The following is a 26,972-nucleotide window of genomic DNA, read 5'->3' as shown; positions in this document are numbered from 1 at the left end:
ATAACTATGGTTCTAATTTTTTTCTTAAAGCCACAGTTTATTTAAATTGGTTGAGTATCTGTCATTTCAGCCACAAATCTACAAGGTATTATTAATCTTGGCCACATCAACTTTTGCAGAGGGAATATTCTGTTCTATTCTTATTCCATTGCATATTCTATTCTGTTCTGTTCTGTTCTGTTCTTATTCCATTGCATACTCTATTCTGTCCTGTCCTGTCCTGTCCTGTCCTGTCCTGTCCTGTCCTGTCCTGTCCTGTCCTATGCTATCCTATCCTATCCTATCCTATCCTATCCTATCCTATCCTATCCTATCCTATCCTATCCTATTCTAAGGTGGGATGGGATGGGATGGGATGGAATAATATGGAATAGGATAGGATAGGATAGGATAGGATAGGATAGGATAGGATAGGATAGGATAGGATGGACTGGACTGGACTGGACTGGACTGGACTGGACTGGACTGGACTAGACTAGACTAGACTAGACTAGACTAGACTAGACTAGACTAGACTAGACTAGACTAGACTAGACTAGACTAGACTAGACTAGACTAGACTAGACTAGACTAGACTAGACTAGACTAGACTAGACTAGACTAGACTAGACTAGACTAGACTAGACTAGAAAATATGGAATGGAATAATAGGGATAGGATAGGATAGGATAGGATAGGATAGGATAGGATAGGATAGGATAGGATAGGATAGGATAGGATAGGATAGAATGTAGAATACCATACCATACCATATAATACAATACCATACAATAGAATAGATTTGAACAGAACAGAATGTAAAATATAATGTAAAATAAAATAGAATGTGTTTTATATTATATTTATTATATTATAAAATATATATTTTAATAGGACAGGACAGAACGGAAAGTAGAAACTGTGGTCGTTTATTGAAAAACATCCATTTGTAAAGCAAACTAATGAAAGTGGTCAGCAACTATAGAGAATACAAGATGTTTACTCCAAATCCAACCTCAAGAATCAGTCACTGAGGGACAGTTGAACAGGACACTTTTGATGGCCGTGTAGAAGACCTGTAAGGATATTGAGGCATCTCCAGAGGGAGAGGGTTCCAAAACAGGGAACTGCTGTAGACAAGGTTTTCCTTCGGAGCTGGGCCTCCATTTTGATCTCTTGTGGGAACGTCTCCCTCAGCAGCCCTCTCCCTTCACAAATTCACAGAAATTCCACCTTGAGGAAATATCCCCTATGGTAGTTAAAATATCAGAATTATGTAAAGTCAAATAAATCTAGTAAGACCTGGAGACTGATAGGTGCCAAGGGAAAGGGTAGAGATATTGGGCACCTGGGATTCTAACCAGGTTACTTTAAGTCAAATTGACTCAAAAGAGGTAGGTGTGGTTCCACACTGAAGCGTGGACACCATTTCTTGCTGGCAGACTGTGTTCACTGCGTGGTTTGCATCAAATGCTTAAAAAACCCAAGTCAGAGGAGCCCAGGAGAGAATCAAAGTCTATGTTAGAGTTTGCAACAATCCAACCAGCACACAAGTAAACAATTCAGCAGGATTCATTTAGAAAAAAAACTCCTTTATGTACAGTAATATAAAGCATGATGCATGTATACAATACCCAATATCTGGTCAATCTACAGAAGACATTTTTGAACTGACAAATCCTAGAACCGTTATGGGGAAAAAGTAACCCAGCCTTGAAGTGCTAGCAAGTTCCTAATCAGCTAATAAATTCAGAATAATATGAATAATTTTACAGAGATCACTGTTTTCCTTTGGCATAACATCTTTTGTAAGTTAGGTTCAAAAGGATGCAAGTAACTAAGAACCTTCCAGAGTTTTCCATTCATTAGTTTATAAAAGACCCTTCCTTGTCTTCTTTCTTTCTTCTTCCTTCCTTCCTTCCTTCCTTCCTTCCTTCCTTCCTTCCTTCCTTCTTCCTTCCTTCTTTCCTTTCCTTTCCTTTCCTTTCCTTTCTTTCCCCCCTCTCTCTTTTCTTTCTTTCTCTTTCTTTGGTTCTATTTATTTTCTTTCATTCCTTCTTTCTTTCTTTCTTTCCTCCTTTCTTTCTCTTTTCTTTCTTCTTTCTTTCTTTTTGTTCTTCCCTCCTTCCCCCTTCCTTCCTTCCTTCCTTCCTTTCCACTGTCATAGAATAACATGATTGAAAGGGACCTTGGAGGTCTTCTACAGATTTAACAGGTTAACAGAGTTGGAAGGGACCTTGCAGGTCATCTAGTCCAACCCCCCACCCAAGCAGACCCTACACCATTTTTGACAGATGGCAGTCTAGTCTCTTCTTGAAAGCTTCCAGTGATGAAGTTCCTACAACTTCCAAAGGCAACTTCTGTTCTATTGGTTAATTGTTCTCACCGTCAGAAAGCTTTTCCTTATTTCCAGGTTGAATCTCTCCTTGGTCAGTTTCCATCCATTATTCCTTGTCTGGCCTTCAGGTGCCTTGGAAAATAGCTTGACCCCCCCTCCGCTATGGCAGCCCCTCAAGTATGGGAACACTGCTATCATGTCTCCCCTGGTCCTTCTCTTCACTAGATTACCCATGCTCCTAGTCCAACCCCCTGCTCAAGCTAGAAGTTCTAGACAACAGCTGTCCTATCTCTTATCAAATTCTTCTTCGACGCAGCTTCTTCAATACAATTTCACAACTTCAAGGGTAAAAGTAGGACTTTCCCCTTTCCTGTTTCAGATTCTGGGTGAAAGGGCACTTGAAGTAGTAAGAAATGAAACACATTAGACTGTTAGCTACACTACATAAAATTATTGGAACTAAGTTGATTGCTTAGGGAACGATCATATTTGGAACTCCTCCTAAATGAAAGCCAAGAGGAATGATTTGTGTTGAGCTCTGCATCAAGCACCTTTTCGCCCTGCGTATTAAAAAAGAGGAGAGGAAACAATCTTCTCTCCCAAGAATTTTACCTGGGATCTTGTCTTGCATCTCTGCATTTCCTCCTTCGCCTCCAGCAAATAAGATGTAAATTGGTATGCATATAGTCAGAGGAAGGCCTTGAAGGACCAACATCTGTTTCTGCTCCAGGGCAATGCCACGGCCCTTTAGTTATTGAGGTGAAAAAGTGGGGAATATTCCATCTGCAAGAGATAACAAAGATAACAGCAACACATACATCAAAGTCAAAGACAAGCAACCGAACTGACCTGAATTTGTTAAGAGAGTCACATAATAATTGTGGTGACAAACTCCAGAAATAAATGGATGAAACAAGGAATGGTTGATTGAAACCAATAATTTTGTGCCAAAAGTTGGAAAAAAGCCTTCCTTAATCTTAGGATGAACTTCACTGTAGAAAAATTAATGTAATTATGATTTGGCAGATTTGAGATCTACGTATATACTGTACTTTGTTTGTTTGCTTAGTAGTAAGTAACCAAGATGATTAGGGGACTGGAGGCTAAAACATATGATGAACAGTTGCAGGACCTGGGCATGGCTAGTCTAGTGAAGAGAAGGTCCAGGGGAGACATGATAGCAGTGTTCTAATATTTGAGGGGCTGCCACAGGGAGGAAGGGGTCAAGCTACTTTCCAAAGCACCTGTAGGCCAGACAAGGAGTAATGGATGGAAACTGACCAAGGAGAGATTCAACCCAGAAATAAGGAGAAATTTTGTGACAGTGAGAACAATCAACCAATAGATCAGAAGTTGCCTTCAGAAATTGTGGGAGCTTCATCACTGGAGGCTTTCAAGAAGAGACTGGACTGCCATCTGTCAGAAATGGTGCAGGGTCTACTTAGGCAGCGGGGCTGGACTAGATGACCTCCAAGGTCCCTTCCAACTCTGTTAATCTGCATCTGTATCTAATAGTAGTAGTAATAAAAATTGAATCCAAGTTTGAGGTCATTCTTTCAAATATATTGTTAAATATGTAATCCTATTGCCTCTACAGGGATGTGGTGGCTCAGTGGCTAAGATGCTGAGTTTGTCAATCGAAAGGTTGGCAGTTCAGCAGTTCGAATCCCTAGTGCCGCGTAACGGGATGAGCTCCCGTTACTTGTCCCAGCTTCTGCCAACCTAGCAGTTCGAAAGCACATAAAAAATGCAAGTAGAAAAATAGGGATCACCTTTGGTGGGAAGGTAACAGTGTTCTGTGCGCCTTTGGCGTTGAGTCATGCCGGTCACATGACCACGGAGACGTCTTCGGACAGGGCTGGCTCCTCGACTTTGAAACAGATGAGCACTGCCTCCTAGAGTCGGAAACGACTAGCACATATGTGCGAGGGGAACCTGTACCTTTACATTGCCTCTACAGCTACATCTTGAAGCCATAGCCTATTCCACCTCCACCCCATAACCATCCCCAGAGTTGGAGGACAAGAATTTCTTTCCTGCTTCTTCAATAGTCCTCTGACCTGGGGGGAAGGGTGCAGGCTGGAAATAGCTGAGAACTACTAACTAGATTATCATACAATCCTGCTTGTCTGAAAGTCCCAAAAGATTTATTCATTTAACCCCACTGTCCACATTTGTAAGACCCCCATGAAACTCTAATAATCCCCAGTGGCAAATATATAGAACATAGAATAATAGACTTGGAAGGGACCTTGGAGGTCTTCTAGTCCAACCCCCTGCTCAAGCAGGAGACCCTGTACTATTCTAGAAAAGTGGTTGTCCAGTCTCTTTTTGAAAGCCTCCAATGATGACGCACCCACAACTTCTGAAGGCAAGCTGTTCAATGGGTTGATTGCTCTTGCCATTAGGAAATTTCTCCTTAATTCCAGGTTACTTCTCTCCTTGATTAGTTTCCATCCGTTACTTCTTGTCTTGCCTTCAGGTTCTTTGGATAATAGGTTGACTCTCTCTTCTTTGTTGGCAGCCCCTCAAATACTGGAATATTGCTATCATGTTACTCCTAGTCCTTTTTTTCTCTAGACTGGAAATAACAGGGGTGAAATGCTCCCGGTTCAGACCGGATCCCCTGATCTGGTAGCGATGGCGGTGGGTGGTTTGGAGAACCCGTAGCAAAAATTCCTGTGCCCCCCACCCCCATGCCCAGCTGAGCTGCATGATCATCAGAGGCTTTTTCTTTTTTTACTTTTAAAAGAATTTTTTCTACAACCTCTTCCGACGAAAAAATGCTTTTAAAAGTTAAAAAAAAAAGCCTCTGTTGATTGCGCAGCTCAGCTGGGATCGTCAGATACTTTTCAAAGCATTTTTTTCTGCAACCTCTTGGCCAAAGAGGTGGTAAAAAAAATGCTTTGAAAAGTCTCTGACGATCCTAGCTGAGTTGCCTGATCGGCAGAGAAGCTTTTCAAAGCATTAGAAAAAGTGCTTTGAAAAGTTAAAAAAAAAAAAGTTGGCCACGCCCACCCAGTCACATTACCCCTCCTCCACACACACACACCAAGCCACACCCACAGAACCGGTAGTAACAAATTTTACATGTCACCCCTGGGACATACCCAATTCCTCTAACCATTCTTTGTATGTTTTATTTTTATCTTATACAAAAATGCAGCAAATTCAGAAGAATTTACGAATTCCTTTTCACGGAATTTTAGATATAGAGAATGCATTAAATAAGGGATCCTTGGTGCTCTCTGAGCTTGGTTGTTTCATTACCCAAATTAAATATCATCAAACGCATTCTTTTCCATATATATTTTTTTACTTCCTTCTCTTTAAACTGGGTCTTTGTTTACTCAGTGCTTTAATAGCAGCTTCTTTAGTCAAGCATTTCTGCTAACAAACTTAACCTATTTCCCAAGATGCACCCATGGTATATTGAGGCAGTCATTTGACTCCGTTCCAAAAATCATTTTTCCAACCTGTTGTAATATATTTAGTGATGAATGTACTGTGAAAGCAACTGCCTGTTGCCATGTTGGAAAAGTTTCATGGCTTCAGCAGTCGCTAACCATTTCCCCATACAACATCCATCACTTTGTCAAAGTTTTTAATGTTTTGCAGACAGTCGGCTAGGAATGAAAAAGAAGCAAAGAGAAGAACAAGGAGGAAATAAATCCCAGGATCTTTCCATTTAAGCCAAAGAAAGAAAGAAAGAAAGTATTTCTTCTGCAAATAATTAATGTTGTAGTTCTTTAAATGGCTACACACACACACACACACACACACACACACACAGCATGAGAATGTGTGGGTGTGTGTACACATGTCCTCATTTGTGTGTGTATATATATAGTGTGATGTTATATAATAAGATATGCTGGTGGGCAAAATGTTAATTAAAAGTTTCCCTTTTTGTTAATGTCATCAAATCCTTAGTCCATGACTCTGGATTATTCTGTTTGGCAGGGGTGGGAGAGGCACAATGTTGATTAAAAGCTTCCTACGTGTAAACAATACTCCAATCAAGAAACTGCCAAAGAAGCCAACAGCAAACAGCCCAACCAAAGAATCTCTAAGACCCCCCCACCCACCACCAGCACTGACAGGGCAAGCCACCAGAATATAAATTGACAACAAACCCCACTCCTTACTAGCACTGATGATGTTACCTATGATGTTATTTCCCCAAAAATAAGCCCTCCCCCCAAAAATAAACCCTCCCCTGAAAATAAGACCTCTCCCGAAAATTAGACCTCCCCAAAAATATTTAAACGCATGTGCAGCCAGTCCCCATCATTTCCTCTGTTTAGGATTAGGGAGACAGAGCTGGAAATCAGGTAAGACGGCAAGAGGAGCCCCGTCTTGCTCCACGCGCCCCAAAATAATAAGACGCCCCCAAAAACAAGGCCAAGCGCTTATTTCAGGGTTCAAAAGAAATATAAGAGATGGTCTTATTTTCGGGGAAACATGGTAGTTGGGTCATAAACGTGTACAAGAAAACAAGCAAGCTCAGAGAGCACTAAGGACCCCACAGTTGTCGTCGTCGTCGTCCTCCTCCTCCTCCTCCTCCTCCTCCTCCTCCTCCTCCTCCTCCTCCTCTCTGCAAACTCTTTAGCACTGATGATGTCTGCAAGAAAACCACCAACCTCAGAGGATCCCACAGTCCTTCTCTTCCTCTTCCTCCTCCTCCTCTCTGCAAACCCTCCTCCCTTCTAGCACTCATGATGTTACCTAGTTTGTAATGAAACGTCTTGCAAGAAAACAACCAAGCTCAGGGAGCACCAAGGATGCTTCACTGAACCCTTAATCGGTGTCCTTGGATCATGTTGGCATGGTGTTTTATGAAAAGCTTCCTACTTTTTTATCTATTTATTAAAATTATTTGCCACCCATCTCACCACAAATGGCATTCGAATCCTTGATCCATGCTTTGGGACCATGCTGGAGGGCAGGGGTGGGAATGGTGCAATGTTGATTAAAACTTTCCCTGTTGTTTAACGTCATGGAATCCTTAATCCACATCTTTGGATACATAACAGAATTGGAGGGTTTGCTGGATCACTTGGCTGAAGTGGCACCTTCCCTGGAGTTCCTTAGTTTGCTGGGAAATTCAGCCTGTCCAAATGAGCTCGTCTGCAAAGACAAAGATGAGGGAGACTACCAGAGATACAGGTGAGTATCTTGGACTTTGCCTGTGGTCAACTGTGGCTCTTGAGATGAAATAGAAAATTATTTTAGGGGAACTAATGGTCTATTGTAAGGGACACAGTGGCTCAGTGGCTAAGACGCTGAGCTTGTCGATCGAAAGGTCGGCAGTTCAGCGGTTCGAATCCCTAGTGCCGCGTAATGGGGTGAGCTCCCGTTACTTGTCCCAGCTTCTGCCAACCTAGCAGTTCGAAAGCACATAAAAAATGCAAGTAGAAAAACAGGGACCACTTTTGGTGGGAAGGTAACAGCGTTCCGTGCGCCTTTGGCATTTAGTCATGCTGGCCACATGGCCACGGAGACGTCTTTGGACAGCGCTGGCTCTTTGGCTTTGAAACGGAGATGAGCACCGCCCCCTAGAGTCGGGAATGACTAGCACATATATGCGAGGGGAACCTTTACCTTTACCTTAATGGTCTATTAAATGTTACCAGCTACGACACAGGATTCTTTTAGATGAGAGTACAAATCAATCAATGGAGCAAGATGCTCCAGTTCCAAGATCCCATATTTCAAAGATGCTTTATTAGATTATTTATTTATATTATTTATTATATTATATTATTTATTATATTATATTATTTATATTATTTATTAGATTTATTAGCTAGGGTGTACTTCCTCCACCTTGTCTCATGCATGGGGGAAACCAGTGTACCCCATTTTCCCAGACTTTCTAGAACTGCCTGATATAAAAATATCCAGTCCAGGGTGGCAGAGTTTGCAGAAAGCACACACAGGTAACTGATTCAGCAGGATTCATTAACTTCTCTTTATATATAATATAACATGTAAGTAAATGTACAATACCAATGGCAGGTTCTTCCAACGTGGTAGTAGTTACAAGCAAACACAGGCAAGAGGAGAGAAGTTTTCAGTTTCAGTCAGCAGACTAGTTTCAGTTTCAGAGCTGAGCACAGAGCTACAGAACTAAGCCACGCCCAGGCTCCTTACTGTCTCAGCTCACATTGGCTGACCTTGTTACTAAGCCCTATTCATTGGCTGACCTTGTTACCATGTCTCTGCCAGTCATAAATACATTGACACAGGGATTATCACACATTGGACTATTAAGAACAATTATATTGCATTGTGGGAAGAAATATCCATCTGGTTCAGTTCCAAGCTGGGAGAAAACGGAACCACATGGGTTTGTACTTCTGGGCAGCTGAGCACAGAGTTGAGAGTGGGGGGTGGGGGTTATACCTTCTTTTGCACTTGAATTTCCTGTTCCTGTGCAAGAACATGTATTCTATTGGTTATTGTTAGATTACTATGGGATCATATAGGGGTTATGTAGGGGCCATAACTGGCTCTATAGACAAAAGAGGAAATGTAAATCCTAGGTGTTTATCTGAGCTAATTTTGCCAACCTTTTGTTTGTTGCTTATCTGAGTTTCTGTCTTGACCCAGTCTTTCTGAATGGATTATCAAATCTGCATTTCTAAAAGCTGGTCTCCTCAGTTTCTGCTTGGGGCTGGTTTCCAAATAGGCTGGCCCAATCTTTCTTAATGGGCACAAAATATCTGCTGGGGGCTATTAAGAAAGACCAAGTCTGCTTTCTGTCTTTTAAAAAAAAACATGTTTCTCCATTAGGGAAATATAATATTCTGCCTTTTTAATATTTCCCAAAATATTTCATTCTTCGTGGAGGGGGGGCGGTGCTGACTTTCTAGAGCATTACACACTAAGTCACTTCTGGATTGAAAGGATTAGCCGGTGACATCACCATTGCCCATGGGACACCCAGTTGGCAGGTCCTTTCATGTCCCCGGAAGGAGCTGTAGTGAAGGATGGAAGCTCACCCCAACCCACAGCAGGATTTGGGTCTCTAATGTGGACTTGCTAACCTTCAACCCAGGGTCCTAGCCACGCAAGCCACTGTGGTCCTATAGAACAATTATATACAACCTACAGACAGGTGACCCACGGAATGCAATCTGATGGTAAATTCCCCTATGCAGATTTCGTTAACATCCCCTCCATTGTATAAATTGTTCGCCTCCATACAGTTCTTATGAGCCGCGGTGGCGCAGTGGTTAGAGTGCAGTACTGCAGGCTACTTCTGCTGACTGCCGGCTGCCTGCAGTCTCACCAGGCTCAAGGTTGATTCAGCCTTCCATTCTTCTGAGGTGGGTAAAATGAGGACCCAGATTGTTGGGGGCCAAATGCTGACTCTGTAAACCGCTTAGAGAGGGCTGTAAAGCACTGTAAAGCGGTATATAAGTCTAAGTGCTATTGCTATTGCATTCCGCCAGCTTTTCTTTGAGCCACGATTTTGCAAATTCTATCCTCCTCATTAATAGATCCCTACCAAGACAGCCATTCATTGCAAACCACTGACTCAGCAAAGTTCTCTTGGAAACAGCAGCACCACCCAAACTCTCAACAGCCTCATGCATTTCCATAAATTATCACACAAGGCAGCACCAAACATCACCAATTATGTTTTCAGGTTCCAGCCCTTTCTTTAAATAATAAAAAAAAAAGGCTCCATCAAATTGACAGCAAAAGAGATGCGTGCATGATTTCATATTAGCATTCAAGGAAATGAGCAGAAGAAAAAAGGGCCTAGAATATGCAACGGAGCTCCCCAAAAATTTGGAATGAATTGTTTCCAAAGTCCTCTTCCCATTTGTAATCGTTAAGCCAACCTAGCTATGTTTCTCTTTAGCCCTGTCTGGTATAATTGGCTGCCAGTGTTAAAGAATTCTCAGAGTCGGCGGCAAGACAGGAATTATTACTGCACTTTCAAAGAAAACCATACATGCTGTGCATAATTTGTACTTCTTCAGTTGTCTTAAGGTGATATAGTCTGTGTATATGTGGGGTGCGTGAGCATTTTTAGACATATAATAGCAATATCAGGACAAAACAGTTTTGGGAATTTTATGCCTGTTGAATTTGCTTGCTTCGTTGTACCTGTGCGGGAGGCTGTATTGTTGAAGTTAATTACTTTCTATTTTTCCCATCACAGTTTCAGCTTTTAAAGTACTGGTCAAGGCTCAGCCCATTTTCTTGCCTGAAATATTAAATTATTCTTTTGGGGAATAAGCCCAGGTTTCCAATTCTCACATTTGTTTACATTTTAGCAGCATGCTTTCAGGGCGTTCTTAGCTCCACCAAAACCAGAGCTATATAAGGAGGACGAAGAGGGCCTGCAACTTGGGTGTCCTCCTGGACGCACGGCTGTCTTTGGAAGGGCACATGACGGCCGTGGCCAGGGGGGCTTTTTATCAGGTTCGCCTGATACGCCAGTTGCGCCCCTTTCTGGATCGGGACTCCCTACGCACGGTCACTCAAGCACTCGTCACCTCTCATCTGGATTATTGTAACACTCTCTACATGGGGCTCCCCTTGGGGTACACCCGGAGGCTCCAACTGGTGCAGAATGTGGCCGCGCGGGGGATTATGGGAGCGACGGGGCGCTCCCATGTGACTCCTCTCCTGCGCGAGCTGCATTGGCTTCCAGTGGACTTCCGGGTGCGCTTCAAGGTGTTGGTGATCACCTTTAAAGCGCTCCATGGCTTAGTGCCAGGGTACTTACGGGACCGCCTTCTGCCACCAATAGCCTCCCACTGGCCGGTTCGCTCCCACAGAGAGGGCCTTCTCAGGGTGCCGTCGGCCAGACAATACCGGCTGGCGACCCCCAGGAGGAGAGCCTTCTCTGTGGTGGCACCTACCCTTTGGAACAATCTACCCCCAGAGATACGAGTGATCTCCGACCTCCGGACTTTTCGTCGGGCCCTAAAAACTTACTTTTTTCAGTTAGCCGGTCTGTCTTGATTTTAGGGTTGGTTTTAAAATTTTGATACTGATTTTAAATTGACAAGTTTTAAATTACGGGCCAAATTTATTAATTATTTTAAATCTATTTTTAATTGTAATGTTATGTATAAATGTTTTTATTTTGGCTGTTCACCGCCCTGAGTCCGAAAGGAGAAGGGCGGTATAGAAGTTTGAATAATAAATAAATAAATAAATAAATAAATTGCTCACCCTTGCAGTCTTAAATGATCTTCAAGAAAGCACAGTGGGGCCCAACGGCAGTGCCAATTGTTGTCCTGTTTTCAAGTTTGTTGGAACCTTTTTTTGGATAAGGTGGTTGAGAAGCTGTTGGTCTATTGGAGGAAGCAGATTATATTTATTTATTTATTTTATTATACTTATATGCCGCCCTTCTCCCAAAGGACTCGGGGTGGCTCACAGAATTAGACGATAAGAACAATAAAAATAAACTACTAAAAACAATCAATTTAAAATCTCCTGATTAAAATCACCATTCAGATCAGCAAATTTGTTGAAAAAGCCATGTCTTCAGATCACGGCGGAAAGAGCGGAGGTCAGGGGCCATTCAGAGCCCCGTGGGTAACCCATTCCAGAGGGTCAGTGCGTCCACAGAGAACGCCCTCATCCTGGGTGCCACCAGCTGACATTGTCTGGCCGATGGCACCCGGAGGAGGGCTGTCCTATGTGAGCGCACAGGGCGGTGGGAGGCCGGCAGAAGGTGATCCTGCAAATACCTTGGGCCCATGCCATGTAGGGCTTTATAGGTAAGTATCAGCACCTTGAAGCGGATCCGAAGAACTACCAGTAACCAGTGCAGCTTGCGCAGGAGAGGTGTAACACGGGAGTAATGGGAAGCTCCCGTAACAACCCACGCGGCCATATTCTGGACCAGCTGGATCCTCCGGGTACACCCCAAGGGCAGCCCCATTGACTGCAATGCCCATGTAGAGGGCATTGCAGTAGTCCAAACAGGAGATAACGAGAGCTTGGGTGACTGTATGAAGGGCATCCCTGCTAGGAAAGGGCGTAACTATGTGGTCCCCCTTTTTCAATATGGGGTCAGATTTGGGAATAGTGCTGAGATGGCCTTGATTAGGCTTGTGGATGATCTCTGGTGGGACCAGGATGGAGACTTTCTTTGGTCTCTTGGTGACCTTCTATGTCATCAGTCATAGCATTCTTCTGGACCTGCTCATGTGGTTAGGAATGGGATGCATGGTACTATAGAGATTCCCTTTCACACAGGGTGAGTTCCCATCAGTGTTTCTGGGGTGGGGAAAGTGGTCTAGATATAAGCACCTCTTGTTCTGACCCAGGCTTCCCTAAATAGCACGAAGCAGACTCTTGGTCCCAGCAAAACCCCTTTTATTTACACGACTGTGAATTCCTTTCATTCACAGTCGGCAAGGCCCAGCAAACAGTCTTTCAAAGGGATTTTTATCAACACAGACCTTATCGAGCTTGGAAAGCTGCCATGTAAATAGTTTCCAAATGCAGTGTAAGGCAAAACTTGGCATAGAGTCTCTGAGAGTCACAGACAGATCTTCCCACTCTTGAAATGACCAAACGAACGAATTGTTTCCTGCAAAAGCCCCCTCCCCGTTTGCTCCTCTTTTTGTTTCCTATGGGAGGGGCCAATAATCTCCAAGGTGTGGCTTTACTCCTAAATCGACCCTGCTTTCTTAGTTGTTCTTGTCTTCTGGCAGCTCTGCAGTTGCGCACATTGGGAACAGGCTCCAGCTGTTCCTCTGCCTCACTGCTGTCTAGCTCCCTCTCTGCCTCTGACGCAGAGCTTTCCCCAGCCCCCAGTATTGGCCCATGTTCCTCCTCAACCTCCTCACTGTCCAACTCTGCTGTCAGCTCCACTGACCGCCGGCGGGCCACAACACCTCCTTTCAAATCCACATAAGGTTCTTTCTCTTCCTTCTTTTCATTCCTACTTCACATCTCAACCCCTGGCTCACCAGAAGATGCCATCAGTGTCCTGTCTTACTGCTTGGAGTTTGCACCGGCCTAGATTTTTTTTAATTGTTAATTTTAATTTGTTGTTCACCCCCTGAAGTTGTGTGTCTAGGGTTAGCCATATAAATTGGATGGAGAGATGGAGATGAAAATGCCACTTTTTAATTATATGTGGCTTAAATATTTACCCAAAAACTTGCCTGGATCTCTGATTTGTCTGCTATTTGGAAATATTGGAAACAAAGTGAAGTCTTCAGAGATAGCTTAGCTGGAATCTGAATCCTTTTAAACAGCTGTTCTAAGACATTTCACTTCACGAACCTAGCAGTTCGACAGCACGTAAAAAATGCAAGTAGAAAAATAGGGACCACTTTTGGTGGGAAGGTAACAGTGTTCCATGCACCTTCAGCATCGGGTCATGCTAACTACTTGACCACAGAGAGTACTTGACCACAGAGAGGTCTTCAGACAGCGCTGGCTCTTCAGCTTAGAAACAGAGATGAGCACCGCCCCCTAGAGCCGGGAACAACTAGCACACAAGTGCGGGGGAACCTTTACCTTTACCTAGTCTAGTGAAGAGAAGGACTAGGGGAAACATGAAAGAAGTGTTCCAATATTTGAGGGGCTGCCACAAAGAATACAAGGTCAACCTTTTTGTCAAAACACCAGAAGGCAAGACAAGAAGAAATGGATGGAAGCTTGCTAAAGAGAGATCCAATCTAGAACAAAGAAGAAATGTCCTAATGGTGAGAACAATTAACCAATGGAACGGCTCGTCTTCAAAAGTTGTGGGTGCTCCATCACTGGAGCTTTTTAAGAAGAGATAGGACAGACATTTGTCTAGAATGGTATAAGGTCTCCTGCTTGTGCAGGGGGTTGGACTAGAAGACCTCCAAGGTCCCTTCCAACTCTGTTATTCTGTTATTCTGAATCTGTTTTCTGAATTGGCCTTTGAACCAGATTTGGGATCACTCTGGTATCTACTAGCATAAGGGAAATAAATACTACTACTGGCATATCACACATATATTCTGAGAAGCTGCATCCAAAAAGGTAATTATATTATTTCGTAGCATAAGATATATGATCTGTACCATAATGTCTTCAACAAGTGATATAGTTTCAAATCTGGAAAAGGGAAACACCGTTGTTTCATTTATGCTCAGCACATGAGCTGTAATGACTATTCCACGTTCAGGGTTTCCTATTTTTTTTAAAAAATAAATTTAAAACTATGGTCTAGAGATTTGTTTGCATTTACGCATGCCAAATTTCTGCATTTGGGCTAAATATCTTCCCGCCACCTCACCCTTAAACTGCAGAGCACCACAATCCAAAATTGTGGTTTCATCGTGTAATTTATGAGATATTTTCACCGCAGAATTCCTTAAAAATGAATGATATCTTTGTAGTTTACTGTTTTTCATTTTAAGGACATTTTTCTGACAATGCCTAACCTATTAATCATTTAAGCAAAAGGAGCTCCTTAAAGGAGCTGTTCAGAGGCAGGACTCCATGGTTCATTTAATGCTGTCTAGGAAAAAAAAAAAACACAGCAAACCTCGTTGAGTGACATTCTCTGCAGTTATGTGATGTAATATTTATAATATGTCACACAGCCATACATCAAAACAAACATGTCTGTTGTTGCATTTGTTAGCAAAATGTTGATTGCTGAAAAGAAAAAGAGGGTCAGGATAAGATTTAGTGCGTGATTTATGGCAGGTCATTATATGAAAACTTGGGAAACTCTAGCCATTTGGGGGGGGGAATATTGTTTCTCTTGGCCTAAACTTTTTCGGGTTATTTTAAATTAATTTGATTGTGATTTGTACCGTATCAGATTCCATGGAAACCCAAGTTTCTCTGTTGCTTTCTGCTTTTTTCTGTTGGTTATGATTTCTTGTTTTCCTTGCAAACTAAAACAAGTGTTAAGCAAAATGCATAATATCATGCAAACACTATCAAATTTGTCAAGGCACCATGACTTGGGGCTAGCATTTAATAAGCAACGTAAAAAAAGTAATGATCAAAGATTAAATAAACAAAATAGGGCTAAAATTCAACATCAATATGACTGAGGGGCAGACAAATATCAAACCATATATATTTTAATCTCATATCAAATTCTTTCCATCTATAAAGAAATAAAAACATAGGAATGGGTTTCTTTTTCTGTTCTCCACCCCACCCCCCCTTTGCAAAATCCGAAGACTTTGACACCAATTAGTATTTATAAATCCATCTGCAACTATTTATCATAAGCTGCTGGGTTGTGATGCTCCTTAATTTATGAATGTATCCTGAACGACCCATTCTGAAATCAATGCTGGTTTTTGTTCAATCCACTCTTGGTGAACTTTTTATATGATGTAAGCCTAAAAGCAGAATAATGTGAAATAAAAATAAAATAATGAGTTCTACCTAGGGGAAAACAGGAACTGTTATTCAAGAAATAGCAATGCCGCTCGACTAAGCAAAACAAGGAGCAGGAACTGAAATATTTGGCGCATAAGGATAAGCAACAGTCCAATTATGTAATGAGTAAACAATTAAATATACTTATTTATGCAGTATTCAACCATTGTTCGGGTACCACTTCCTTGATTGCACTGTTAGTCCGGTAGCCATTTAAAAAAAATAATTACACAAATTTTTCATGTCATGTTTTGACATGAGATGCATCCCTAGTGATCGGATGATGTCAGTGGGTGGCTAGGAAACAGGATGGGACTGCCAAACTGTGAGCAGTCCCATGGCCTCCTAGAATGGGGGAAATGTTGTTCCAAGACATTGAATGAGGAAGAAAGAAGGACACATCCTAGTGGTATCCAGAGACTGATATTGCATGGTTATGTTTTGGTCAGTGGTGGGTTTCACATTATGTTACTACCGGTTTGCCGCGTGCGTGCACGCTCGCTTCGTGCGCCTGCGTGCCTGCCTTCTGCATATGCGCCTGGCCTTCTGTGCATGTGCTTTGCTCGCGCACGCACCTTCCTGTTGTGGTCCGCCAGCAGCCTGTGGAGCTGGCAGCGGAGTCGGACAGTGAGGAGGCTGAGGAAAAACATGGGCCAGTCCTGGAGGCTGCAGTAGGCCAGGATGAGGGCTCTGCATTGGAGGTAGAGATGGGGCCAGGGCCATCTGGGAGTGATGTGCAGACTCCGGAGCCTCCAAAGGCTGACAGCAGAGAGGCAGAGGAACAGGAGGAGCCTGTTCCTACTGCACGTATGAGAAGAGCTGCCAGAAAGCAAAAGCAGCTAGAGCAAAAAGGACGACTCGGGAATAAGGCCAAGAGATGATTGGCCCCTCCCATAAGGCTTAAAAGACCAGCAACGGCTCTTGGGCTCTTTGTCAGAAAACAATGTTGGTAGATTTGTTTCTTGTCTTGCTGCATTTATTTTTTGTCGGCGTTTTCTGCTGCTGAACTTTTGCCAAGAAAAGCTTTGGCAGGTTGCCTAATTAGACCAAGGTTGGTGATAAGGCTAAAGAATTGTGTTATGAAGAATTTGTTTCGAATTTGTTTGGACTACGCTGAGAATGAGTTAATTCTCAGATGTTCTAATAAAGTTTGTTCGTTTACGAGCTCATTGCGTCTGATAATACCTATTTGGGCCTGGGTCACAACCCTTCTGTGCATGTGCCCAACCTCAAAAACATGCCTAAATAGGATGGCATAGAGCCGGGGCAGGGGGCGGGGCAGGGGGCAGGCCTACTCGCAATTTCTGCTAGCGGTTCGGGCAAATCGGTCCAATCCGGCTAAATACCACCTCTGGTTTTGGTACCAGAAAACATAACCATGCAAAAGACTTTCTGGCACAGTCTTCACCTCCTCTTCAAATACATCTCAAAGATGGCATACATTTTTTCAGTGGTGGGAAAGCTTCGACAAGTAAATTGCTTGGCATTCTGAAATCTATACATGACAGTGTCCTCTCGTATATCGTGTGCAGGCGTTCAGAGATGCCTATAGACACTGTTCTGTCCCCAACCCCACGCACACACCCCAACAGACGTTCAGGAGTTAAAGACCAAACCAGCCGGCAAAATCCTTTTCCTTATGATAACGGAACTTGGCAACAACCTAGTAGCTGCCTGCCAAGAGTTTATTATTTACAAAGAGGAGAGATAACTTCTCCCCACTTCTGATACATCAAAGGAAAGCAGCTCAATAATTACAATCAAGTCCAGAGATAATCCAGTCTTAAAGTAAAAGTCCGGCAATGCAGAATGGTGTGGAAGCTTTCAGCTTTGTTCGTCACAAGGTTTGACTGGCCACCACTCTCCCTTTTATATCCTGTGGGGTGTGGTCCAGTGACTCAGCCTAATCTCGGGCACTTTCTTCCGTTGCGCGTGCTTATCTCTGCGACACTGGCGTGGGTCCAGCCAAGACTCATTACCCTCATCACTATCCATCTGTGGCTGCGTGGACGTGCTTGGCCCTGGCCCTATCTCTTGCCCTTCAGCGGACACCGAAGGCATTGCCAGAGAGGAGGGTCCTGGAGAGGGAGGCCTTGCCAACTCCTCCCCTTCACTCTCGGAGTCCTCTCCTGACAATGACACAGGCTCCGGTAACGGAGCCACAACAGACACCGAGACTACAAAACAGGCTAGAAACATCCTCAGGAAAGGAAGCCATTTTGTAGAGTTGTAACCATTGGATCCGGAGCAACATACTGAGTCCCTTGCTTTGTTGCCTAAAAGGATAAATGTCTGTTAGTAACATTTAACCTCCTTCCTGTGACCCCCCTGTGAAATGAAGCTTCCTGAATTGACTGAGCTCTATGCATTGCCAATTTTCTAAGGACATTACAGACTGGAGGAGAGGTTTCTGAGGCAGAGATAAATTGGCCTTGAAAGACCTGCTTGGGATATGTGGGTTTTTTTCCCCTCTCTCCAGAACACACTGCTTTCTCTCACCAGGGTAGATAATAACCTTCTTTGACAAATCTGTGCAAAGGAAAAAAAAAGAAGAAGAAGAAGAAGAGAGAGAGAGAGAGAAAAAGAGGTGTGGGTAGGTTTCCTAGTCTTCAGAAACGCTGAAGGGAGTCCAGAGCTGACATTAAATGTTCTATACATCAAATGTAAAACGGAGATGGATCCTTTTTCATTAAGCAGCGGTCCCTTAACTAGCAATTTTCTAAGTTGAAAGCCATTGCAGTATGTCATGCAATTTATAGATCCCGGTGCCTGCCATAAAATGTTTTATGATAGCTTCATTCCCGTGTTATTAGTGGCTGTCTGCTTCTGAGAGGCACAGCCTTTTGATAATAGTCTTAAAGCACCCCAAATTACTTACCTGCAAGAGCCACATTCCAGATCGTGTTTTGTTGACAGTTTGAATAAGTTTTGTGTCCTTGTGTTATACTTTGCCTTCAAAACAAAGTGTTGGGAATCCTCAATAGCTCCTTGGCAGCTGACAGAGGCCTATCATTGGGTTTAACCCTCGGGAGGGGTAGGTTATCTTGGGGTGTTAACCTTTTTGCATTGTTAACCGGAGTGTTTTATGCACAGGCAACTGTTGCGATAACCCCAGTAACTGAAGCCATACATCACAGTAAAGAGATCTGGAGTGACAAATAACTCTGGATAAAATTTACAAGGCCTGAATGTATATTGTTCTTGGGTGTTCTTGAGGTTTTCCGCCTTTTCCCCGTCGTTTTTCATAGGAATTAGGGTTGTGTTTAGATTACAATTTTGTCTTCAAATAGAGATACACTGTTTATTTTATTTAATACCCATGCTCCGTTTTTATAGGAGAAGAACGAGAAAATCGTATTCCTAGATTAAGGCTGCATGCGTGTAAATAGATACATTATTAGTAAATTCGTATCTTACTGTTGGATCTATCTTCCACGTAGAATCTGTAACTGCTTCTATGGAAAAAATGCACTTATAGAGTTGCTTTAGATGGAAACTTTCTGACTTCCTGTCACGGAAAATTTCCATTTCTCCAACCTTCTACTACATTGACTTAAGCGTGGAGCTTGTGTTTTGATCCTGGTTAGTCCTGTATCCACACATGTGAGAAGGGAGAAATGAGAGAGAAATTGTTATTTTCATTCCCTGCTCCATAAATCAAAGTGTATGTCTTAGTGATGCATTTACAGCAATCCTGATCATTACACCATTCATTTGTTCTTTGTTGTTACTTTGCTTTTCTCCAACTTCTTATCTGCTTCCCCCCCCCCCTTCCTCTTTTCTTCATTTCCCTTTCCCTTTCTCTTTTCAATCTCTCTCTTCCAAGAATTGTTGCAGGAATTGGGTAGGGCCAGTCTAGAGAAAAAGAAAGACTAGGAGGGACATGATAGCAGTGTTCCAGTATTTGAGGGAATCAAAGAAGAGGGAGTCAACCAATTCTCCAAAATACCTGAAGGCAGGACAAGAAACAATGGATGGAACCTAATCAAGGACAGAAGCAATCTGGAATTAAGGATGAACTTCCTAACAGTGAAGACAATTAATCAGTGGGACATTTTACCTTCAGAAGTTGTGGCTGGTTCATCCCTGGAGGTTTTTAAGAAAAGACCAGGGGTGAAATGCTCCCAGTTCGGACTGGATCTCCCGATCCGATAGTGATGGCAGTTTGGAGAACTGGTAGCAAAAATCCCTGCCCCCCACTATGTCCAGCTGACCCATGCGATCATCAGAGTCTTTTTTCTTTACTTTTAAAAGCATTTTTTCTACAACCTCCGAAGAGGTTGTAGAAAAAATGCTTTTAAAAGTAAAAAAAAAAAGCCTCTGATGATCGCGCGGCTCAGCTGGGATCGTCAGAGGCTTTTAAAAGCATTTTTCTTACAACCTCTTCGGCCAAAGAGGTTGTAGAAAAAAATGCTTTTAAAAGGTAAAAAAAAAAGCCTCTGATGATCCCAGCTGAGCAGCGCGACCATCAGAGGCTTTGTTTTTCTTTTTAAAAGCAATGCTTTAAAACTAAAAAAAAAGATTGCGCGCCACAGCTGATCAACCCCCATTGCACACTGTTCTATTTACCGCATGCCTCCTTTTGGCGTGCATTGCATGCACACCTCGCATTTGGTGCGTGGTGCACACTGTACATGCGCAGCCTGCGAACCAGTAGTAAACCGGTTCAGATTTCACCACTGCAGCCACCTGTCTGTAATTTATTTTATTTATTTATTTATGTAATTTATATGCCGCCCTTCTCCCGAAGGACTCAGGGCGGCTTACAAAGAAAACATTCAACAATTCGAAAATTACATAAAAAATTAAAATCCGATTAAAATTTATTAAAATTATTTCAATGTAAAAATCCCCCAACGGATCAGCCCATTTGATAAAAGAGCCATGTCTTCAGTTCGTGGCGGAAGGAGAGGAGGTCGGGGGCTGTCCTAAGCCCAGTGGGCAAACCGTTCCAGAGGGGCGGCGCTCCCACAGAGAACGCTCTCCCCCTGGGGGACGCCAGCCAACATTGTCTGGCTGATGGCACCCTGAGGAGGCCCGCTCTGTGGGAGCACATGGGACGATGGGAGCATGGCAGGAGATGATCCTGCAAGTACCCCGGGCCTAAGCCATGTAGGGCTTTATAGGTGATAATGGTATAGGGTCTCCTGTTTGAGCAGGGGGTTGGACTAGAAGACCTCCGAGTTCCAGATCTATTCTGATTGCTTGCTTGCTTGATGATTGATTGGAAGAAATTACACTGGGTTTTTCCACCACTTCTGAATCCCTGGGAAATGTACCTGAAATTAATTTGGGCTTTTTGATGACTTTCTGATTTGGAGTGGTAGGTGTGATACTACTCCAATGTTTTCTTGATCTAAAGGGAGTTGCCCAATGAACCTCTCTAAGAGGAAAGATGGGGTCCGTGATCCTGTCTCCCGGGCAGAGGGGATTCGAGTGCCTCCGAGAAAGGATTGGAAACGAAAAGCAGTTTCAGATGTCAGTTGCTTCTCTGTCCCTCAAAATGACATCACGATACAGGAGGCATCGGCACCGATGACAAGGCGGCTTTTAATGTCTGCGGCTAATTGCCTTTCATACTTCATTGTCCTCTCTTGTGTAACATCTGCCTTGCCAAGATGACTGGGAACGCTTTCCTGTCCATCATCCATTTGCCATTCAATGCCTCGCTCTTGTTTCCCCGGGATGTGAGAACTGCTTGTTCTCTTTGTTTCGGGAACAGAATTTTAGACATGCTCAGCTGTGGAAAACCTTCCTGGCTTAATAGTTCTGCTGCAAAGATACATCTTCTTTGATGGAGCCACAGAAGGTTAAAATAAGTAAGTCTTCAGCCTAAAGTTGGCGAAGAGATGACACGAGGCTGCCGGAATCTGTCACGGGGTTTCGTGACGGTCCCGTTTCTTGAGGCCATCTTTCACGATGTCGTTCGGCCTTTGGTGATTCGGTAATCCTGGGTGTTTTCTGCACCTGAATATTAATCTTTTTTCACCTTCCATTGATGTGGGTGTTTGTAGTCCTCCCAGAGCTTTGCTCTTGACATATTGTTTCCTTCTGTTCGTGGGTTTGAAAGAAGCCCTTGTACTTCTGAGCCCTTTTTTTGCACAGTAACACAAGAGGAGGTATTGTCTTTCCTTGAAAGATAAGGGACATCAGAGGCTCATAGCAGCTGAAAGGCCGTTTGGAGAAGTTAAGAGATGTGTGTGAGAGCAGATTTCAATATCCCAAGATATCAAACAACGCCGAATCATTGTCTGGCTCAGGACATGGTTACACTTTAAAAAGAGGCCTCCCTCCTTTTTTTTTTTTTTTTTTTTTTACGGGACTGTTACTCCACCGTGGAAGCAACATGGCTGAATGTTGTGATCAGGTTGCTAATGGATTTTAGCCTAGGTCAGGGAGCATATCCGGTTTCATGATGACTTTTTACAATCTCCCCATCTTTAGACAAAGTAGGACGGATTTGTCTTTTTTTGTTTGGTCTGCTTGTCAAAGGACTAAATAATTAATTAAAGGGTGACCACTTCTGGCTTCTCGAACTTGGAAGGCACCCAATAATGAGTTTAGACAGGCTTAAAAAAAAATTAAAAAGACTTCTTGAGAAAAGTTAAGTGTTCCATTACTGCCCAGTTCCGCACTCTTATTTATGGAGTTCAGACATATAAAAATGAACCTATGAAATGATCACCCTTGATATTTCAGATCCTGGATATGTGAAGCAGCCAGTTCTATAGGCCTGTGAAATCAGGCTGATTTCTGGAATGATGGTCTATATAAATTTGGCGTTTGCGAGGAACATTATCAATCACCTTTCTGTTTCCTGCCAGGAATGGATCTGGCATTTCCTCTTCCAGTCTCCAGTAAGTCTGTTTCATATCTCAATGCCTGGCTGTAAATAGCAACTACTTGAGATGAGTTGATATTATCACCTTTCAGGACAGAGTTTTTTTTTTTTTTTTTAATGTTGATTTATGCCAGAGCGTGGCATGTTCTGTCCACTTCTTTGGTGAATAAAACAACATGTATGTATGGGTCAATGCTTTGAGCTTCCAGTTCTTAAGGGAAACTTTAGAGGAAACTGAAGAAGCGTCTAAAAAGCAAATATCAATCAAGCGTGTTCCACTTGGTGGACACTTGGAGACAAAAGATTCTGTGAGCTTCTCCAGTAGTGCAAATCTTAAATCACTGAGAAGTATCACCAATCTTATTAAAAAAGTTTTCTCTTGCCTCAAATGTTTTATTTAAGCTTTGATTTCTAACAGAATAATAGAGTTGGAAGGGACCTTGTAGGTCTTCTAGTCCAACCCTCTGGTCAAGCAGAATATCTTATACCATTTTCAGACAATGATTGTCCAGTCTCCTTTTTAAAAGCCTCCAAGGATGGAGCACCCACAATTTATTTATTTATTTATTTCCAAAAATTTATTTATTTCCAAAAATTTATTTATTTCCAAAAATTTATTTATTTCCAAAAATTTATATGCCGCCCTTCTCCCTAAGGACTCAGGGCGGCGAACACAGGTTAAAACATACAATAAAAGGTAATGTAATTAAAACCCAGTTAAAACAACAACAATAAAATAATAAAACCCAAGTATCAGGGTGAACCCATTTGTTGAAACAGCCAAGTCTTTAAGTCCCAACGGAAGGAGCGGAGATGAGGCGCCGTCCGAAGCTCGGTGGGTAACTCATTCCAGAGGACAGGAGCACCTACAGAGAACGCTCTACCCCTGGACATCGCCAGCCGACATGGTCTGGCCGACAGTACCCTGAGGAGAGCAGCCCTGTGTGAGCGGGCAGGACAGTGGGAGGCAGGTAGGAGATGGTCCTGCAAATACCCCGGACCTAAGCCATATAGGGCTTTAAAGGTGAGTACCAGCACCTTGAAGCGGATCTGGAGGACCACTGGTAGCCAGTGCAGCTCACGTAGAAGAGGTGTTACACAGGAGTAATGGGGAGCTCCCATAACCACCTGCGTGGCCGCATTCTGGACCAGCTGGAGCCTCTGCAGCGCCCTTGGTGGCAAGCAGTTCCACTGATTAATTGTTCCCACTGTCAGGAAATTTCTCTTTAGTTCTAGGTTGGTTCTCTCCTTCATTAGTTTCCATCCATCACTTAGGGTCCTGCCCTCTGGTGCTTTGGAGAATAGGTTGACCGCCCCCCCCTCTTCTTTGTGGCATCCCCTCAGATATTGGAACGCTGCTATCAGGACACTCTTATGCATTCAACAAAACTTGCCTCTCTGGTAATGGTACAAAATTTGGGTAATGAAACATCTGCAAGAAAACAACCAAGCTCAGAGAGCACCAAGGATCCCTTATTCAGCTTCATATTTTTTGCCTCTTAAGCAGAGGTGGGATGCACTTACCTTCCCTACCGGTTCACAAACGTGAGTGCTTGCTTCGCTCGCACGCACCACCTTCCATGCATGCTCTGCTCATCTGCACACCTTTCGCACGGTGGGTTACCCCCGGTTCGGACCGGTTCGCAACCAATAGTAAAAATGGCAGGAGGCTCCGCCCACTGACCCGGATGTCATCACAAGTGATCTGCGCATGCGCAGAAGGGCACACGCGCGGGCACGATCCGAACCGGTAGTAAAGGTAAGTAGAACCCACCCCTGCTTCTGCACATGCGCAAGGCCTCCAAAACATGGCAAAATAGGACGGCATTACATCCGGGCAGGTGGGTGGAGCCTATTGCAGTTGCTGTTACCGGTTCGCTCGAACCAGACAGAACCAGCTGAATCCTCACCACTGCAGGTTCTGCCATAGCTTTATTTTTTGGGAGAAAATAAGGCAAATGTATTTGACGAGCATGAATTTGTGAGCTTTCCAGTGTTGTAACTGCGACTGTCTTTTCAACACTGCTGCATGTTAATCATAATCATAAGTTTATTTGTCAATCATATATAAGATAACAGGTAAAAGTATAAACATAATTTGAATGCATGAAAAGAGTAAGAGTAAAAAGGAACATTAGGACAGGGACGGTAGGCACACTGGTGTGCTTATGCACGCTCCTTACAGACCTCTTAGGAATGGGGTGAAATCAACAGTAGACAGTTTAAGGTTAAAGTTATGGGGGTTTGGGGAAGAAACCACAGAGTCGGGTAGTGCATTCCAGGCATTGACTACTCTGTTACTGAAGTCGTATTTTCTGCAATCGAGTTTGGAACGGTTTACCTTGAGTTTGTAGAGTCTATTATTTGCTCGTGTATTGTTGTGGTTGAAGTAGAAGTAGTCGTTGACAGGAACGACGTTGTGGCAGATAATTTTATGTCAGTGGTGAAATGTAAAATTTGTTACTACCAGTTCTGTGGGCATGGCTTGGTGGTGGTGGGGTAATGTGACTGGGTGGGCGTGGCCAACTTTTTTTTTTTTTACTTTTAAAAGCATTTTTTCTACAACCTTAAGAGGTTGCAGAAAAAAATACTTTTAAAAGCCTTTGACGATCAGGCAACTCAGTTGGGATCATCAGAGGCTTTTAAAGGCATTTTTTTTCCTACAACCTTTTCAGCCGAAGAGGTTGCAGAAAAAAATGCCTTTAAAAGCCTCTGATGATCAGGCAACTCAGCAGGGATCGCCAGAGGCTTTTAAAGGCATTTTTTTTTCTACAACCTCTTCGGTCGAAGAGGTTGTAGAAAAAATGCTTTTAAGAGCTTCTGACGATCCCAGCTGAGCTGCGTGATCATCAGAGGCTTTTTTTTTTAACTTTTAAAAGCATTTTTTCGGCCGAAGAGGTTGTAGAAAAAAATGATTTTAAAAGTAAAATAAAAGCCTCTGATGATCGCATGGCTCAGCTGGGCATGTGGGGGTGCAGGGATTTTTGCTACTGGTTGTCCGAACCACCCACCACCATCGCTACCAGATCGGGCAATCCAGTCTGAACCGGGAGCATTTCACCCCTGTTTTATGTACTATGCTTAGGTCAGACTGAAGTCGGCATAGTTTTAAGTTGTCCAGCAGCAGGCATGTGTCTGGTTTTTGCGACTCTAAAGTAGACTGGAAAACACTACAAAAATCAGGAGGGTCACATACAGAAGCCAAACCACAATGCCTGGTCCAGTCAGATCACCCAAAAACCGCAGCACAAAAAAATGACCAGTGTGTTTTGTTCTGCTTTGGGAAATTATTCTGAAGTTAAGATGTTTTGCAAATTCCAAAGAGATGCTAGAGAAAAGATTATCTGGCATATGATGTCCCCGAAGAAACTTAGCTGAGGTTAATTTTGGGGTAATTTGAGAATCTGTTATAAATGTATTTTTTTAAACTTCTTGCTCACCCTCCACTCTCAAGATTCCTAGGATTGTTTAACATTTGGTTGTTTTGTTGCTGTGGATTTTTTTTTTTTAAATTGATTTTTCCCTCGGCTGCTCAAGTGATTTTATGTTTTGACTGATACCCAAGATTGTCTCAAGAGTGTTATTGACTGGCAAAGGAATGGACAAGCTTAGGAAATTTGGGAGAGAAAAAAAAAAGACTAGTTGAAAAAGAAGTAATAATGAAATGCTGGCAGTTACCCTGCTGCTTAAAGAAAACACAACAAATAATGAGTGCAGTCATTTAAACACAAATCAAGAGTAATAAAGTAAGAAAATCCAAGTTAGCCCACACAAGTTTTTATCTCTGCTGCACGCAAGATTACACTCAGGAAAGGTTTGCTGCTGTACCCTTAGCATCCTTGGGAGAAAATATAGCCATAACCCTAATTGCAAAGTTATTTGTTCATGCAAAGCTGAAGAAATTGAGTCTTTGGGACACTTGTTATAAAGCTCTAAGGCTTTTTTGAGATGTTATACTTGGCACTTTTTTTTTTTTTTGGTTAAAATCCAGGATAGGAAATTAAGATGCTCTTTCTTCAGTCGGTGTACGGGTTTATGAATAATTTTGTTTTTAGTGCCACTTTAATAGAACAATCATGTGCAGCATTTTAAGAGGATTACCGAGTAATTAACGAGGAAAAGGTACACAGGTAGTTCTCAACTTAAACCCCTGGGATCAGAATTTCCTAAGCAAGGTGGGTTAAGCGAGTCACCCGATATTACGACCTTTTTGCCATGGTTGTTAAGAGACTCACCGCATCCCTACACAAATCCAGCTTTCCCCCATTGACTTTGCTTCTCAGAAGATGCAATCCTGTTGCGAACTGGTAGTAAAGGTAAAGTAGAACCCACCCCTGGTTATGATCCTACATTTCTAGTGGCTGTTTCTTTTTAGCTGTTAATTCTGGAACTAACTCTCCATAAATTACACAGGTTAAGAACATAGCATAAAAGTGTGCTCTG

The 26,972-nt window shown here is 42.9% G+C and overlaps 1 protein-coding gene and 1 long non-coding RNA gene across 2 annotated transcripts in view; one reads left to right on the top strand and one right to left on the bottom strand.

Moving 5' to 3' along the window:
* LRMDA (leucine rich melanocyte differentiation associated) overlaps window positions 1-26,972 on the top strand; it is a 1,044,508-nt gene that overhangs the window by 589,599 nt on the left and 427,937 nt on the right. Inside the window, exon 5 of the mRNA XM_060694129.2 lies at window positions 7,352-7,486. Within this exon, the coding sequence (XP_060550112.2) occupies window positions 7,352-7,486 (135 nt within the window). The remainder of the gene's footprint in view (window positions 1-7,351; window positions 7,487-26,972) is intronic.
* On the bottom strand, window positions 888-7,325 carry LOC132712499 (uncharacterized). Its single transcript, XR_015728380.1, has 3 exons — window positions 7,213-7,325; window positions 2,930-3,100; window positions 888-1,228 (listed from the first exon to the last, which is right to left on the bottom strand). It is a non-coding gene; the product is annotated as an uncharacterized LOC132712499 (long non-coding RNA).

Source organism: Pantherophis guttatus, chromosome 6 (genome assembly GCF_059756535.1).
Source record: "Pantherophis guttatus breed Tessera chromosome 6, ASM5975653v1, whole genome shotgun sequence".
NCBI classification, from domain to species: Eukaryota; Metazoa; Chordata; class Lepidosauria; order Squamata; family Colubridae; genus Pantherophis; species Pantherophis guttatus.
This window is presented reverse-complemented; position numbering and strand designations above follow the sequence as displayed.